Genomic DNA, 14,803 nt, shown 5'->3' with positions numbered 1-14,803 from the left:
GCCTATTTTGTCGTTTTCTGGCCCTGTAAAAGGCTTATTTTGTCGTTTCTGAGGTTTTTACTGGGTGCTACTTTTGTCGTTTTCAGGCATGTATGGGCCTATTTTGTCATTTTCTGGGGCTTTATTGGGCCTAATTTGTCGTTTCTAAGGTTTTAACTGGGCCTCTTCTGTCGTTTCTGACCCTTCACTGGGCCTATTTTGTCGTTTCAGAGTCATGCAGTGGGCCTATTTTGTCGTTTCTTGGAATTTATTGGTTCAATTTTGTCTGTTTTAAGACCTCTATTGGGCCTATCTTGTCGTTTAAAGGGCCTTGAATGGGCCTTTTTTGTCGTTTCTGTGCGCCTATTTTGTCGGTTCTGAAGTTTCATTGGGCTTAATTTGTCTTTATGGGGCTTTCAGTGGGCCAATTTTAACGTTTGGGAGCCCTTTAGTAGGCCTAGAACATGTTCGAGCCGGGAAACTGTCCAAATAATTGTTACCGGCTAAAGATGTAGCCGTATTAATGTCATATTTCCATATCATGCAATTATTTTTACCTGCTATCTAATTGTTTTTATTTTTTGTAATTCATTGTCCTTATTCATTATATGAGCTGAAAAAATTATAAAATTAAAAAGAAACGCGCGCGGCGCACACAAAAAAGCATTCCGTGCTGTTCAAGATCCCAAGCCTTCTCTCAGCAGCGACCTTCGCTTCATCTTAAACAAACCCATGCATTCTCGGCAGGGACCTTTTTGCGTTTTCAACCTTTACATAAGGGCTGTTAAAAGAAAAACAGATAACAACCAAATTAATTCATATAAACAGAAGCACAGCTGCAGAAAAGAATATCAAGTATTGGCAAAAAAATACAGATGAAAAATCAATAAAATACACAAAGGTGTAAACTTCTTGGGAACAACTTAGCAACTTTTGGGACCAAAATTGCGGAAGTACTGATCCCCGAAAATTGATATAAAAAATACTAGTCCCTCCCAAATTGCAATTACTGGGGGTGTAACCGAAAAGTTTGGGCCTAGACAAAGGAAACCCAATAAGTACCAAGCAGCCAAGCCAACTAGCTAAAATGAGGCACACAGCAAACACAACATTTAAACCAACCTGAACAGAGGAAGACTATACAATGTAATATAAAATAAGAATCCTATTACTAAGACCGAAAAAGAAGATCCCTCAAGGTTATTTTCATACTATACTTACAATATTATAGTTAGTTTAGATATATATTTTTTCATCTCCACAAACAAGACGTTTACGTTAAGGCACAAGCCTTTTAGAAGACTTGTAGCAGCCTCTAGAAATAACTAACACAGTTACACCTCAACAAAATCTATTATGATTTTAAGCATGAATTCGACATAGCATACAAAACTATGATCATTATCATATTCAGGCTGCTATAGCCTAAACAACTGTACTGCAAGCAAACCCACTTATTTGCCTCAGCATTCATCATAACTTTAGAACTTTACTTCCTAGATATTCTGAAGCCACTTCACACATTGCTTTCTAATATTCTAAAGCTCTCTAGCTTACTCTAACAAAGTAAACATACAAAACATAGAATTGCAGCTAAAACATACCATGCAACAAACAACTTACACAATTTAAACACAAGTACAATTACGATTCCATGTGTGTTTTGCTTCGCAGTGAGAAACCACACTAGTAATAATGCATGAAAGAGACCTTTTTCTAAAAGGATTAAAAGGACCATGCCAACTTTGGCCATTGACGAAAGCCATTCGCTTTTCCCACACATAATTTATAGGCAAACCTTATGATATTGTCAATGTTCCCCAACAAACATTGCACCTTAAGCGTTCTAATTGAGAAATTCAGCACAGTCCAAACTAAAACTTTCAATTCCGAACAAGAAACCAATCAATTAAAGAACCACAAATTCAAACATTCACCTGAAGATCTTCGCTGGAAGTGGAAGCTATGCAATGAATGGGTCTGAAGATGCTTTCTCTTTATGCAACCCTGCCAAGGTCTCGGAGATCGAGGCCGATCACAAGCTTCTACGATCTAAAACAAGGTAAAATGAAATGGTAAATTAGGGTTAGGGTTAAGATTTCAGACATGCTAGAGATTGACGAATTTAAAGAAAAGAGTGGGAGACTTACATTTCATGCAAATTTCTCGCAGATCGAGAGCACCAAGGCCGACGACGAACGGTTCGTATGCACAAATTTCTTCGATCTAAAACAAGGTAAAATGAAATGGTAAATTAGGGTTAGGGATAGGTCCTCAGGAGTTAGGATTTGAGATGTGCTAGAGATTGACGAATTTAAAGAAGAGATTAAGAGATTTACGCTACGCTTTCGAAGATTTCATGCAAATTTCTCGCAGATCCCTCGTGATGCGAACACCAAGGGCGACGACGACGACGGCTCGTATGCTGGCCTCCCCAGAAACCTCCATCTTCGAATCGTTAGTCCATGTCGGCCTCCCATGTCCTCCATTTTGAAGCGAAATCTCAGAATCTCCGATGGAAATGAGCCGACATCTCTAGATCAAGATAGTTCAACAGAGAAGTCTCTCTCAGACTCAGATCAAAACATCAGAAGAAATCAAAGGTGAGGCGCAAGTCGAACGAATGATCTAATTATAAGGCACTGGCAACGTTGTGATTTATTCGGGTCGGGTCTCATCGGGTCTTCTTGTGGATTGATCCCATTCATTGTGTATTGTTATCGGGCCAGACCCATTCCCTGTCTTCTACAAGATTTGTAGCTTAATTACAAATAAAATCCTCTGCTTCTTCTTTTTTTGGTTGTTGTTACAAATCTTGTATTTGTGTTATTGTTTAATAAGACTTTATTTTATAATATGTTGGAAATATATTTAACTCTGACCGCTGGTTTGGTGCGGACTGAGTTCGAATCCTCCTTCCCTAATTTAGATTATATTAAATTAGAAATATCGTTTATTTTTAAAAAAACAAAAACAAAAACAAAAACTTAAAGAGTATTTTGTTGGTCAACTAACACATCAAAATTTGTATAATTCATCTCATAACAACATGCAGATAGCAAATCACTCCAGTAAAACAATATTACACTTCGATTGAAAAAACAACATTACACATGTCACCGAACAGAGCAACAACAAAGGAAGATCTTACACTAGAACCGTCGAATATCTTTAGGAGGCTTGAAATTGAGAGGATGGGTTTCTGGAGTGGCATTTTGGTCCTTTTTCCACATTTTGATCGTCTTATCAGCTCCGCAAGTCACCAGCCTTGTACCAGTTACATCATAGGAAAGAGCATATACAGCAGCTTCACCATCCAGCGAGCCAGGCTGCGCAATTGTTTGCGATTGTTGAAAATTATGACCGCTCTTCCAATCCCAAAACCACACACTCCCATTGTCACCTCCAGTTGCCATGACACCATCCCGATTCACAGCCATTGCATTAACTATAGTTTTCTGCTGAGACAGCATGTTGTGCAAAAATTCGCCGTTCGGAAGGTTGAACTTCTTCACGTTGTCAGCGGATACAGATGCGAAAGAATTGATATCTTTAGGATGTTGCGCCATTGCACGCACAGATTTCTTATGGTGTGTAAGTGTTGACATTGTTTTCCCATACCTAAGGTCCCAGAGCTTGATGGTCGAGTCATGAGAGCCAGTGACAACTTGTGGCTCTGTCGGTCGAGTGAAAACTGAGCAAACTGTGTCGTCGTGCCCCGACAATGCAAGAACTTGCACCTTGCTTCGAATATCCCAAACCCGGCACACAGAATCGCGTCCACCGGTGAGTAAAATATCAAGCGTGGGATGAACCGCCAAGCAGTAAACACCGCTCAGATGACCATGATATGAACGGACAACCTTGTTCTGTTCGAGGTCCCAGCATTTAACTAGCTTGTCATCGCCGGCAGAGAACATGTAGGTGTGCCTGCTGCTAACAGCAAGTCCTCGTACTTGTTCAATGTGTCCTGTCAGTGAGAGCTGTAGGGTTCCGGTTCCTACATCCCATATCTTGATCGTGCGATCTGCAGAGCCGGTGCAGAACCATTTGTTGCTTGGATCAAAGGCAATGGATCGTACCCATCCCAAGTGGCCGCTAATGACCCTATACATCTTCCAAGGAGCATGCCAAACAGGATGTGGCCATCTGCCTGGAGTTCTTTCCATCAAAGCCATCTCACTTGGAGCCCTAGTTGGAGAAGGCGAAGCGAGAGAAAAAGAAAGTCCTAGTTTCCGAATGTGATTTGCCTGCAAAAAGGAATGAATGGCTCCGTATTTATAAGGTGCGAAGTTCTTATTATAAGTAGGAAAGCCTAAAGCCAAGTCCTTTTGGTTGAGGAAGCCTTTTCCCTTTGGATTGGGCCTTAATTGAATAGTGATTAGTTAGACACAAAAATACAGTATTGGGTTTCTAACAATGGGCCCAGTTGTTGTCAACTACCCAAATCAAATTTGTAATTCATGAAAATCCACTAGGGTCATAATGGGAAATTATGAAAACTTATGATTCCCTTCTTATATATCGGCTTAAACCCTATTGTTTCACTCACCAGTTTGTGGCCGTCCCATACGCTCTTCTTCCGTCGTCCTCTTCCAGGAAAACCTAGGCGGCTTTCTTTAACCTTTTCTTCTCTAGTTCTTGATCGATTTTCTGATGTAGGGTTTTATTCTGTCTTCTTTCTTTCTGTTAAATTAAAATTATTTATTAATTCTGGTTTTGCAATGATGATGAATGATAATCCCAGCTCTATGAGACCTTTTGTGGTCCGGGAATAGGATAGATCCAATACATCTGAGCCCAGAAAAACATTTTTGATCTATATTTTTCTTAATTTTTTTTAATGTTTATGTTTAATCTGTGTTCCTGTGGTTTAGTTTCCATTTATTTTCATAAACTTATGCTAATATTTATTTTTTTCTTCTTGGTTTTGGATGATTATATCCAATTTTCTGATGTAGGGTTTGCTTTGTTTTATTTCAATTTAGTTAGTATTATTATTTTTGCAATGAGGATAAATGTGAATCCCAGCTCATTATGAGACCTTTTGTGGTCCGGGAAAAGGCTCTATCCACATACATCTGAGCTCACATAACATTCCCAATATTTTGTTTTACAGAAAGGCAAAGTTTATATTTGATGTTTATGTGTTCTTCTTGTATTGTTTCCTTTTGTCAATGCAACTATGCTCAATTTTAAATTCATGCAGCAATGAACTTTGCTCGTGGAATTGACAAGAGTTATTTACACTAATACCCCTGAATTTAACCTTGCTCGTGGAATATGAAGCTTATCATAAATTTCATAAAATTCTCTGAAAATAAGAAAGGAATGAGATAACAAGTAACAAATATATGCCACTTTAATTCTCAAATTCCACCATACAAAACGAAAGTAGATGAATCGTATTCTACTACGAAAAGAAAAAGAAATGGGATCATTTTGTGTTCAGATTGTTCTATACTTCAAAGCCGTTGAGTCAGAGAGTTCAATTTTTGGCCTAATCTCAATACCCTCAACAATAAGTCCACCTTTAAGATGGGCACCCTTCACTTCTTTTAGGCTCATCTTTACATTATTATTGGCACAGCCTTCATTGTAAAAGCTCCCGATTTCTACTTCCATCCACCCATCTTTGCGCTCACAGAGACCTCCTCCATGATCTCCTTCTAAAACCCTCCGTCTCGAAGCTCTGATCCGCTTCGAAAAATGTTCATGTTCTAAATCAGCAGCAGCAGCTTGCTTCCTACTTTGATCATGGCGTGTGCTCAAGTAAACTGTACCCTGTGATTTGAAGTTACCAACTTCAAGTGAAACCTCAGATGGCAAAGAGTCTAAGCCATACGCACGATCAGCCAACTTGGCAATAAGATAGGCCCCGTAGACTGTTTTTGGGGACAGCATTTGAGTGTTCATTGTGCCACATATTTCCAGCCACCAAATGGTTCTGAGTTCAGCAACCACTGCAAATCTGAATTGTTGTTTTCAAGATTAATAACATTTAAGCTTTATTGGAAGTGTAATTAAGGCTTAATTAGAGAATGCAAACCTTGATTCAACAAGAGGTCTCCAGGTCCAATACAGAGGATTGCATGCCCATGTAATTGAAACATCCCTTGCACTTAACATGTAACATTTTTTACTTGTCGACTCCTCTATTGAGAACATCTGTTGTTCATCAAGCAGGAAAATAATTATTTGATCAAAATTTAACCATTTAATTAAAACCCTTTTGTGGTATAGCCTCCTAAAGCCACTAGTGCATCCGCAGGCAGTGGAACAAATATGAATTTTAGTTGATTGTATAATTCATATTTGATCCACCGCCTGTCAATGCAAAAGCATACTCTTTGAGGGTACATTTTCTATGCATTCTCTCTCCTTTTACTGCCAAAGGCTGCAAATGCAATAATAGTCAAATATTGGATCAATTTCTTGACCCTATATATATTTTTGCATATATATGGTTAATATTTGAATCATATTATGCATAGGCAACCTTGAGGCATCACACAACACTAACTTAAAAAGATTGAAAAGCAAAAACAAAAAAAACATATTCAAACTCATTCATTAGGTTCATTCTGACTTGAATGAGAATTCTTTAATTATGATGTTGTCATTTTAAAATCAAATTAAATGTTAATAATAATTGAAAGTTTACCTTCTTACCACCATCAATTAGATTTGGACTGCATAACCTGATAAACAACTCTTTGTTAGAGGAATAAGTTATTGGACATACTAATCTGGATAGAATTTCAGCACGGTCGGATGGCAGAAATTTCTCCCACACACTATCCAAATCAGTCATGGTGCGAAGCGACCTCGATACTAATGAACAATGACGTGCATCTCCGGGAGATGTAAATGATAAAATATGCGCAAAACAGTCTTCGGGCAAGTGATCCAAATTCATCTCTCAAAAGTTGTAATGTTCAAAAAGTTTGAGAAGAAGTGTAGGACACAGAGAGAACAGGAACAATGGGAGTTTGGAAGATGTTTCAAGTTTTGTTTGACTGATGTGATAATGCATGCAGGGAAGCACCTACATTTATAGCAAGCTTAAGCTACTAAATTTGTAGCAAAGGGTGGCCAGTTCTGTCGTTAAGATGACAACATTTTCTTTTTGGGGCCTGGTCAATATCATGACAACATACAGTGAACATATTTTTTGTTCCAGTCGATATCATGACAACATTATGAAACTGAACATATCATGAGAGAACAATAAATGGCCAGTGCTGGCTATTGTGCACCTGGTTCGTTTTTTTCACCTAACTTTAGATTTTGTACTGTGTTGGGCTTTATGGGGATCCTTGTTTAGCTTTTCTTTACAATTTCTTAGGCCTATTGTGCACCATTATACACTTGCATGGTTTTGAAAGTAATATTGTTCAAAATTCAGCATCTTTATTTCTAATCTCTTATTTCTCAAGTTCATAAAAATAAAAAAATAAAAAAAAAAAGTACCGCGTATAGCCTCGCGGCTATACTATATATTTAAAAAAATCTCAAGTACGGCCATATAAAAAAAAGTCCCGAGTATAGCCACGCAGCTATACTCTTTAAATATATTATATTTAAAAAATGTATAATATATATTATATTATACTCTTTCAACATATCCAAATGAGATAGTGAAGAGTGAGAAATTTCACAGTAAATCAATTTGAGAGTCAAATTTGTTCTTGTTGTTTTTGTGTGGGAATGTTTGCCTGTGGTTTACCTCATTCTCTCGAATGCTACTAAATTTTGTTACTACACACATTATTTGTCGTAGAGAATTGCATGATGAGTTTGAGCATTCTTGGTAATTGGTTCACATTTCAAACAAACATGAAGAATACTACCACCTCTTTTACTACTATAATCATAAATCTTTGTTTGAAATTGTTGTTTTGGCTGGCAAAGAGATTGCAAAATCACCATCTTGCATTTTTGTTACAACTAGTAAGAAATAATCTTAGCCTCTCGCATTCTTTCATAGTTAGTAAAATATGAAACGGGAAAAATATGAATAAAATACATACGTGTTTTATTCGGCAATAGTTTGTCAAATTACAAATGATAAGTTCGGACAATATATAATAATTTAATATGTTTAATATATATTATTTTTATTCAATAATATGCCAAAATTATATGTATATACTTGAATTTTGTGTGTATAATTGAAAACTTTGTAAAAAAACAAGTGTATTAAAGATGAAAAATACATACGTACGTGTATAATACGAGTATTAAACGTGAAATGCTAAATTCTTTATAAGGGTAATAGCTCTGGAAAAGCAAAAACTCAAAAGGGGACAATAAAGATTCGGATAATGGCTTAATAGTAATGAATAATACTTTAAACTACCTTTATTGAAAAAAAAAAAAAAAATCGGGGAAAAACATTTTTTTTATTTGGACTGTTTTTAGTTAGTAAATAGTATAGCCGCGCGGCTAGGGTTCTTCCTGTTTATGTGTTTGATTTGGACTACAGCATGGTGTTGTTGCTCGATAGGTATCACCAATCTGTTGCTTTTAAAGATAGGACTACAGCATTGCAGTCAGGACGAAGAACACAGAGACTGTGAGTGATTATAGCTGTAACGGGCGTCATGTGTTTACACAGACAAGGGAGCTTGAGCGACCTCTTGTTGGTTCGATTTTACAGAGCATGAGGGGAGTGTCACCAATCCATATGCTGTGGAGCCCTAGGCACAATACTACATTGGTGGATTACACATGGTGTGTTGGGCAGACTCCGTTTGGGCCGTTCTCTGAGGTTTCATCATTGTCATTGGTGCAGAAGGATGCTGCTCGTAGAAATGTTCTTTTGACATCACTCAATTACAGCATAACAAGTGCTGTGGATGTTCTTGAATCCATAGCTACACATGGTGGGGAAAGAAAGCTCCTTAAAAGTAGTCGACATGTTGAGTTCATACAAAGGTGGAACTTGTTCAAGTGCAAGCTGGACAAAGCAGTCTCTGCATTGTCGCATTTAGATTTTGAGATGGCTTTGTATTACTTGAGGTCCTCAGATCACGACCTATATGCCATCCACTCTATCATGCCTCCCAAGAAGTGGAGGCGTCCCTTGTATGTTTCAAGGATCCACCAGTTCCGTGGACTGGGATCTGGTTGATTGCATTGGCTTTCCTTTTTGTCTTTTACAACAAAAACTCTTCAGAAATAAAAGTAAGCAATTTTGAAGTTCTTGAGAGGAAATGAAGTTTGTATCTTTTGAATGCAATACATGTATTTCGGTAAGGGACATGATTCAGAGGTCAGGAACTAGTATTCAGTTTACTCGTAACTTTACTGCATTTTAAGTTTGTACTTTGCCCATTTATTTATCAAGTTCATAATATTTGCCAATTGCAAACTGTAATTTCATCACTTACAGAATTGTCACTAATTATATGATGTTCCTGGAACTTCTAGGGTGTGCTACTTTTATGAGGTTGTTATTTCGTAATTGTTCTTTTAGGCTGACTTCCATGGGAACCATCTAAGTTCCAATTGAAAATGTTTTCTTTCAAGGTTTAACTTGCAGCTGCTATTGTCTTACAAACTAGTATGAACACTGGGTTCCCCGGATCAAAGAGAATAAATAATATGTGGATTTCTATCCAACAGAGGATAGTGTCTTGTGGAAGTCGTGTTTTGCTTTCTTTTTCATTTATCTATTTTTTCCAGCGAACTTCCTTTTTAATTTATTGATACCCTCAAATGACATGTCTCGAGAAATACTTACCTGTATCGGAGTGTATATGGAAGTCCCTTGCAATTAATGCTCTCAACCAAGATAGGGATCTGCTGGTTTGTGGTTTTCAGCTTAGGCAACAATATATCACAGGGGTTAAAAAAATTGAATGTGAGTGTTTGATGTAGAATCTGACCACATGAAATGAACTAGAAAACAGAGTTCAAATGGCCAAAATACAATTGTGCTACATATTGGGAACGAACCACTGTATTACTTGTCAATTGTACATCTCTGTAAAGGAGGCAAACTGCAGCATTTAAGTTGACTGAATCTGGGACGATGAACCTGAACCGAAAGTGCATGATAATGTATTCAGAAATCATTCATACCCAACTTTGGAAACGTTCACACTTTTTCTTTTTCTTGTTAATAATCTCTCAGCCTATATTAAGGTAAGATGAAACTATGAAAAATCGAAAAAGTTGGTAAACATCACATTACCAAAACCATAAACTCGATGTTGTTAAGTTGTTTACATGCAACTTGCAAGCAATGCTGGACATGATTTAATTTACATCGATATGCAGCATCAATCTCATCACGCCATGTCCTTTTTTTATGCGCCAATTCTGTTATTTACAAAGTGAAACAAAATTTCTTCCATATGACTAAGTTCTGTTTCCCATGATGCATCTAAGAAAAGAAAAATAGAGAGTCTGAGGCATTTGCATTTGTTGGTTGATTGAGCAAAATGGTGCTTGTAATGCTGCTCCATGGGTTGTTATCTCCATCAGAATTGGAAGAGCAAGCAAACGGGTTGTCGCCAATTACATCATAGAAAATTCCACCGAACTCATCATCACTACCAACCTGTGGCTGGTCCTTTGTTTCTTCTCCGTCAGTACTCTCATCCTCCGAGAAGTTTGAGTTCTTCTGAACCAACTCTCTGAATATTGATGATTGAAGGACAAGGCCAAGTGCGGTGGGAGACGATGACTTGCTACCAGTGCTAAGAGGGATGCTGCTACCAATGACTTCTTGTTTTTGCCGTGGGGGGTGTGGGGGTAGAGTTCAAGTAATCAGAGGCAAAAGGATTTGTGTGTGAGAAAGACTCCTCTGTTGGGATGTAGCTGTTGGCCATGAATGGCATATTCTGAGGCTCTGCGACTCTCTCTGATTCTTGAGTGGCTATTGGATCGTCTGCTCTAGGCTTTAGCCATCTTATGTAAGAACTCAAGTCAAAGTTAGTCACAGCATTGATCCCTCTCTACTCAATTGCTGCAATGTCATAGGCACGAGCTGCTTCCTCTTGAGTGCCTGAAATGAGATTAAAAAGACACATTGCTCAGTAAGTGCAAATTTTCTTCATTATAGTTTTCAACCCTCTTTTATGACAGTTTATATTGCAGCTAGTTTTTGAATATGTTAATGTTATAATCAGTTATGGAGATAGGAGATCAGAGATAACTTACTGTAAGTGCCAAGGTAGAGGTACTTGTTTCAAAAACTCTTCCTATTCTTGCTTCCCATCTACCATTGTTTTTAAATAAAATAAAAAAATCGACGTATAGCCCCTATACTATTTAATTTTTTTTTTTAAAAAGGACTCTCCTAGTTGCATTAGGTTGTACTTTATAGATATTAATTTGCTAGTTTCAACGTATCCAAAGTAGATATTAATCGGTCACTATATAATATTTTGATATAATTTTTATAACATATATTATCTTATTCAATAATATGTGAGAATTATTTGTATAATACGTGAATTTTGTAAAAAAATTTTGTATGTGTATTAAGCATTAGAAATACGGACATACGTATACAATACCACTATTGTACGTTTGCTCTCTAAAAAAGGGAGACGTTTATAGAACATGAATGTATTATTGAAAAATACGTACATACATATATATATATATATATATATATATATATAGACTAAAGCCGCTTGTCTATACTATTTCATAAAGACAATTAAAAAAATGTAAAGCCGGGCGGCTATACGATTTTTTAAAAAATAGGAAAAATCAAGTACATCCGTGCGGCTATACTCTTCACTAAATAAAAACCGAAGCAGCCGCATCGAGCCTAGGTGCCCACGTGTAAGATAGTATAGCCGATCGGCTATCTGTAAAACAATTAAAAAAGTATCGCCGTTCGGCTATACTATTTTTATCATAAAAAATTTACCCCACCGATTAGGCCCCACATGTCAAAACAAGTCTGAGTGTAGCCGTTCGGCTGTACTATTTTTCTATTGAAAAAAAAGAACTCTAGTGATTAGGTGCCACGTGTCAAACAAGTATAGCCGGCCGGTGATAAAAATCGAGTACAGCCGTTCGGCTATACTCTAGCCGCCGCACCGAGTCTTAGGGATAGTATAGCCGTGCGGCGATATCGTAAAAAAAACCGGCTATCGATTTTTTAAAAAATAGGAAAAATCAAGTACATCCGTGCGGCTATACTGCACTAAATAAAACCGTAGGTGCCCACGTAAGATAGTATAGCCGATCGGCTATCTGTAAAACAATTAAAAAAAGTATCGCCGTTCGGCTATACTATTTTTATCATAAAAATTTACCCCACCGATTAGGCCCCACATGTCAAAACAAGTCTGAGTGTAGCCGCTCGGCTGTACTATTTTTCTATTGAAAAAGAACTCTAGTGATTAGGTGCCACGTGTCAAACAAGTATAGCCGGCCGGTGATAAAAATCGAGTACAGCCGTTCGGCTATACTCTAGCCGCCGCACCGAGTCTTAGGGATAGTATAGCCGTGCGGCGATATCGTAAAAAAAAACCGAGTATAGCCGTCCGGCTATACGATTTTTATTATAAAAAAAATTTACCCCACCGATTAGGCCCCACGTGTCAAAACAAGTCTGCTTTTTCAAAAAATATAGCCGTCATGTACTAATTTTTTCCATACTATTCTTAGTATAGCCGAACGGCGGTACTATTTAAATACATTATATTTAAAAGATCTATACTATTTCATTTTTATTTATTTATTTAAAGACCCTCCTAGTTGCATTAGTTTGTATTTTATAGATATTAATTTGCTAGTTTCAACGTATCCAAAGTAGATATTAATTGGCCACTATAATATTTTGATATAATTTTTAGAACATATATGATCTTTTTCAATAATGTGTGAGAATTTTTTGTATAATACTGAAACTTTTGTAAAAAAATGTGTATTATGCATTAGAAATACGTACGTATGTGTAAAATATGTATGTACGTGTACAATACGACTATTGTACATTTGCTTTCTAAAAAATGGTAGATATGTATAGAACATGAATGTATTATTGAAAAATACATACGTACATATATATTTATATATATATATATATATGTATATATAAAAGACTATAGCCGCTCGTCTATACTATTTAATAAAGACAATTGAAAAAAAAACCAGTAAAGAAGAAAGAAAGAAGGCTGCATATGGTGCTTAATCATTTCTCATGTTCAGCACATGCACACAAAGAAAGAAGAAAATTATGCTATATAGATTTTTGTTTGATATCAACATCTCTTCAAACTCATTTTTTCTTCTATCAATGCTAAATAAATAAATAAATAAATCAGTGAAATGCCACGCAGTGTTAGGTTCGTCATCACCCCCTTTCAGAACATATCAGAGATTTCTTAACAAGCTAATCAGAGATATCAACAAGACTCAAAAGTCATAACTCTCAAAAATCAATTTAACTTGATTCTTCATGTAAACTGTATGCCCTGAATAGAATAAAGCACATGCTTGCTAAAGAGTAAGACTCACAGCTCAATTCAGCATCCTATTCATTAATGTCACTAGGTGCACTTACTACAAGACCATTTAGATGTTTAGAACTCAATGGCTTGCAAAATCAAGAAAACTAGAGGATATCCATTCAGATATGAGCTCCAAAAATGACAAAAGGGATCTCTTTCAAGGAGAGAAAATGAAAAGCTGTACGCACCAATCACATAGAAGATTTTGCTTGTAATTAACCACTTTGATAATTTTTTATACTATGATTTCTTGATGTATAGCGTGATCCCGGAAGGCCTACAAGGCGAAACATGGTTTCACCAGTAGAAAATAAAAAACAAATGAAGGAAATTTTATAAATAAAATGTTTACACCAGAGAGAGAGAGAGAGAGAGAGAGAGATCATGCAGAACAAATATCACATATTTATCATACCAAAGTGTGCTTCCAAGAAGAAGTTGATGTCAGCTTCTTTCTGTCCATTCACATGCTGGTCCTGCTGCAGCAAGAAGAATTTGATCACAATGTTAACTTGAATATTGTGGCTCATGCATCTACCATTGATTCACAATCTGCAGGAAACCAAAGTGCACAAATTAGACCTAAAAATTTGGGTTGAAGTGGAGCAAGGTAAGGTCACTAAACCTTTCTCTGCCTTTTCAATGTCATGTACCTTAAAACATGCATTTCGGTAACTAATGCCTTGTGTAATTCAAGGCAAGGCACTGAGACCACTTTGAAAATCAAAGGGAACTGTACTGTAGTACTATTAGCTAATATATTTTTTCACATTAGGACAATACTAAAATTAAAATTAAAAAATCACTGCTCTTATCATCGGCCTCGAGGGTCTTGCCATCTGTTGGTAGGTACTAAGCAATGAAAGGCATCTTATTGAATTGGCCAATTTTGATGAGTAGAAATATTGAAAGCAAAGTGTTCGTTTGTAATTTCCCCCTGATATGTCCCTTAGTGAAATCAAAAGCAAATCCTCAAGACAAATCGAAGATTCAAAAATATATGATACCAACCTCAAAATCGCAATCTTTGGGGTCCGAGTTCTTTATCTCAATCTGCAATTATCAACCCCAATACCTTCCGCTGAAAAGCAAATGCTCACCTGAAATGCTGCCATGTTTTCTCTACACTGAGAGAATTTCCTAACAATAACAATAGTAAAATCCAAACCCTTTGACAATTCTCGATGAGACATTGAAGTGAGCGACTGTATAGCTGAGCGGATTTAGGGGTAATTTAAATTAAAAAATAAGTATGGCGTGCGGCTATACTATTGGGCGATGCACACTAGGCCTCGTGGGTCCTTTTTCCAAAATAGTATAGCCGAGCGGCGGTACTTTGG

The 14,803-nt window shown here is 36.8% G+C and overlaps 2 protein-coding genes, 1 long non-coding RNA gene, 2 other non-coding genes and 2 pseudogenes across 5 annotated transcripts; 3 read left to right on the top strand and 4 right to left on the bottom strand.

The window, feature by feature from the left end:
* Positions 1–450: 450 nt before the first annotated feature.
* On the bottom strand, positions 451–2,599 carry LOC103343713 (uncharacterized). The gene is made up of 4 exons (XR_514985.3): positions 2,319–2,599; positions 2,130–2,205; positions 1,917–2,031; positions 451–760 (listed from the first exon to the last, which is right to left on the bottom strand). It is a non-coding gene; the product is annotated as an uncharacterized LOC103343713 (long non-coding RNA).
* A 532-nt stretch (positions 2,600–3,131) lies between these two features.
* On the bottom strand, positions 3,132–4,157 carry LOC103344532 (protein pleiotropic regulatory locus 1-like). The gene has a single exon (XM_008248128.2). It carries the CDS (start codon positions 4,155–4,157, stop codon positions 3,132–3,134), a length of 1,026 nt encoding a protein of 341 aa, XP_008246350.2.
* A 539-nt stretch (positions 4,158–4,696) lies between these two features.
* LOC148921199 (small nucleolar RNA snoR69Y) lies at positions 4,697–4,785 on the top strand. The gene has a single exon (XR_016123493.1). It is a non-coding gene; the product is annotated as a small nucleolar RNA snoR69Y (small nucleolar RNA).
* Positions 4,786–4,977: 192 nt separating this feature from the next.
* On the top strand, positions 4,978–5,073 carry LOC148921198 (small nucleolar RNA snoR69Y). Its single transcript, XR_016123395.1, has one exon. It is a non-coding gene; the product is annotated as a small nucleolar RNA snoR69Y (small nucleolar RNA).
* A 243-nt stretch (positions 5,074–5,316) lies between these two features.
* LOC103343719 (F-box protein PP2-B15-like) lies at positions 5,317–7,011 on the bottom strand. The gene is made up of 3 exons (XM_008247365.3): positions 6,644–7,011; positions 6,029–6,147; positions 5,317–5,950 (listed from the first exon to the last, which is right to left on the bottom strand). The coding sequence occupies exons 1-3, from the start codon at positions 6,896–6,898 to the stop codon at positions 5,428–5,430; spliced, it is 897 nt and encodes a 298-aa protein (XP_008245587.2). The 5' UTR covers positions 6,899–7,011; the 3' UTR covers positions 5,317–5,427.
* Positions 7,012–7,721: 710 nt separating this feature from the next.
* On the top strand, positions 7,722–9,423 carry LOC148921197 (uncharacterized; annotated as a pseudogene).
* Positions 9,424–10,372: 949 nt separating this feature from the next.
* LOC107880528 (uncharacterized) lies at positions 10,373–11,497 on the bottom strand (annotated as a pseudogene).
* Between the last annotated feature and the right edge of the window lie 3,306 nt (positions 11,498–14,803).

The sequence above is a fragment of the Prunus mume genome, linkage group LG1 (genome assembly GCF_029339155.1).
Source record: "Prunus mume cultivar Tortuosa linkage group LG1, ASM2933915v1, whole genome shotgun sequence".
Classification (NCBI taxonomy): domain Eukaryota; kingdom Viridiplantae; phylum Streptophyta; class Magnoliopsida; order Rosales; family Rosaceae; genus Prunus; species Prunus mume.
This window is presented reverse-complemented; position numbering and strand designations above follow the sequence as displayed.

Excerpts from the sequence above, each read along its gene's own strand:
- LOC103344532 (XM_008248128.2), bottom strand. The coding sequence starts at position 4,157 with ATGGCTTTGATGGAAAGAACTCCAGGCAGATGGCCACATCCTGTTTGG.
- LOC103343719 (XM_008247365.3), bottom strand. The coding sequence starts at position 6,898 with ATGAATTTGGATCACTTGCCCGAAGACTGTTTTGCGCATATTTTATCA. Across the intron at positions 6,148-6,643 it reads TAATTGATGGTGGTAAGAAG|ATGTTCTCAATAGAGGAGTC; the intron begins GTAAACTTTCAA and ends GATGAACAACAG. Across the intron at positions 5,951-6,028 it reads AGACCTCTTGTTGAATCAAG|ATTTGCAGTGGTTGCTGAAC; the intron begins GTTTGCATTCTC and ends ACAACAATTCAG.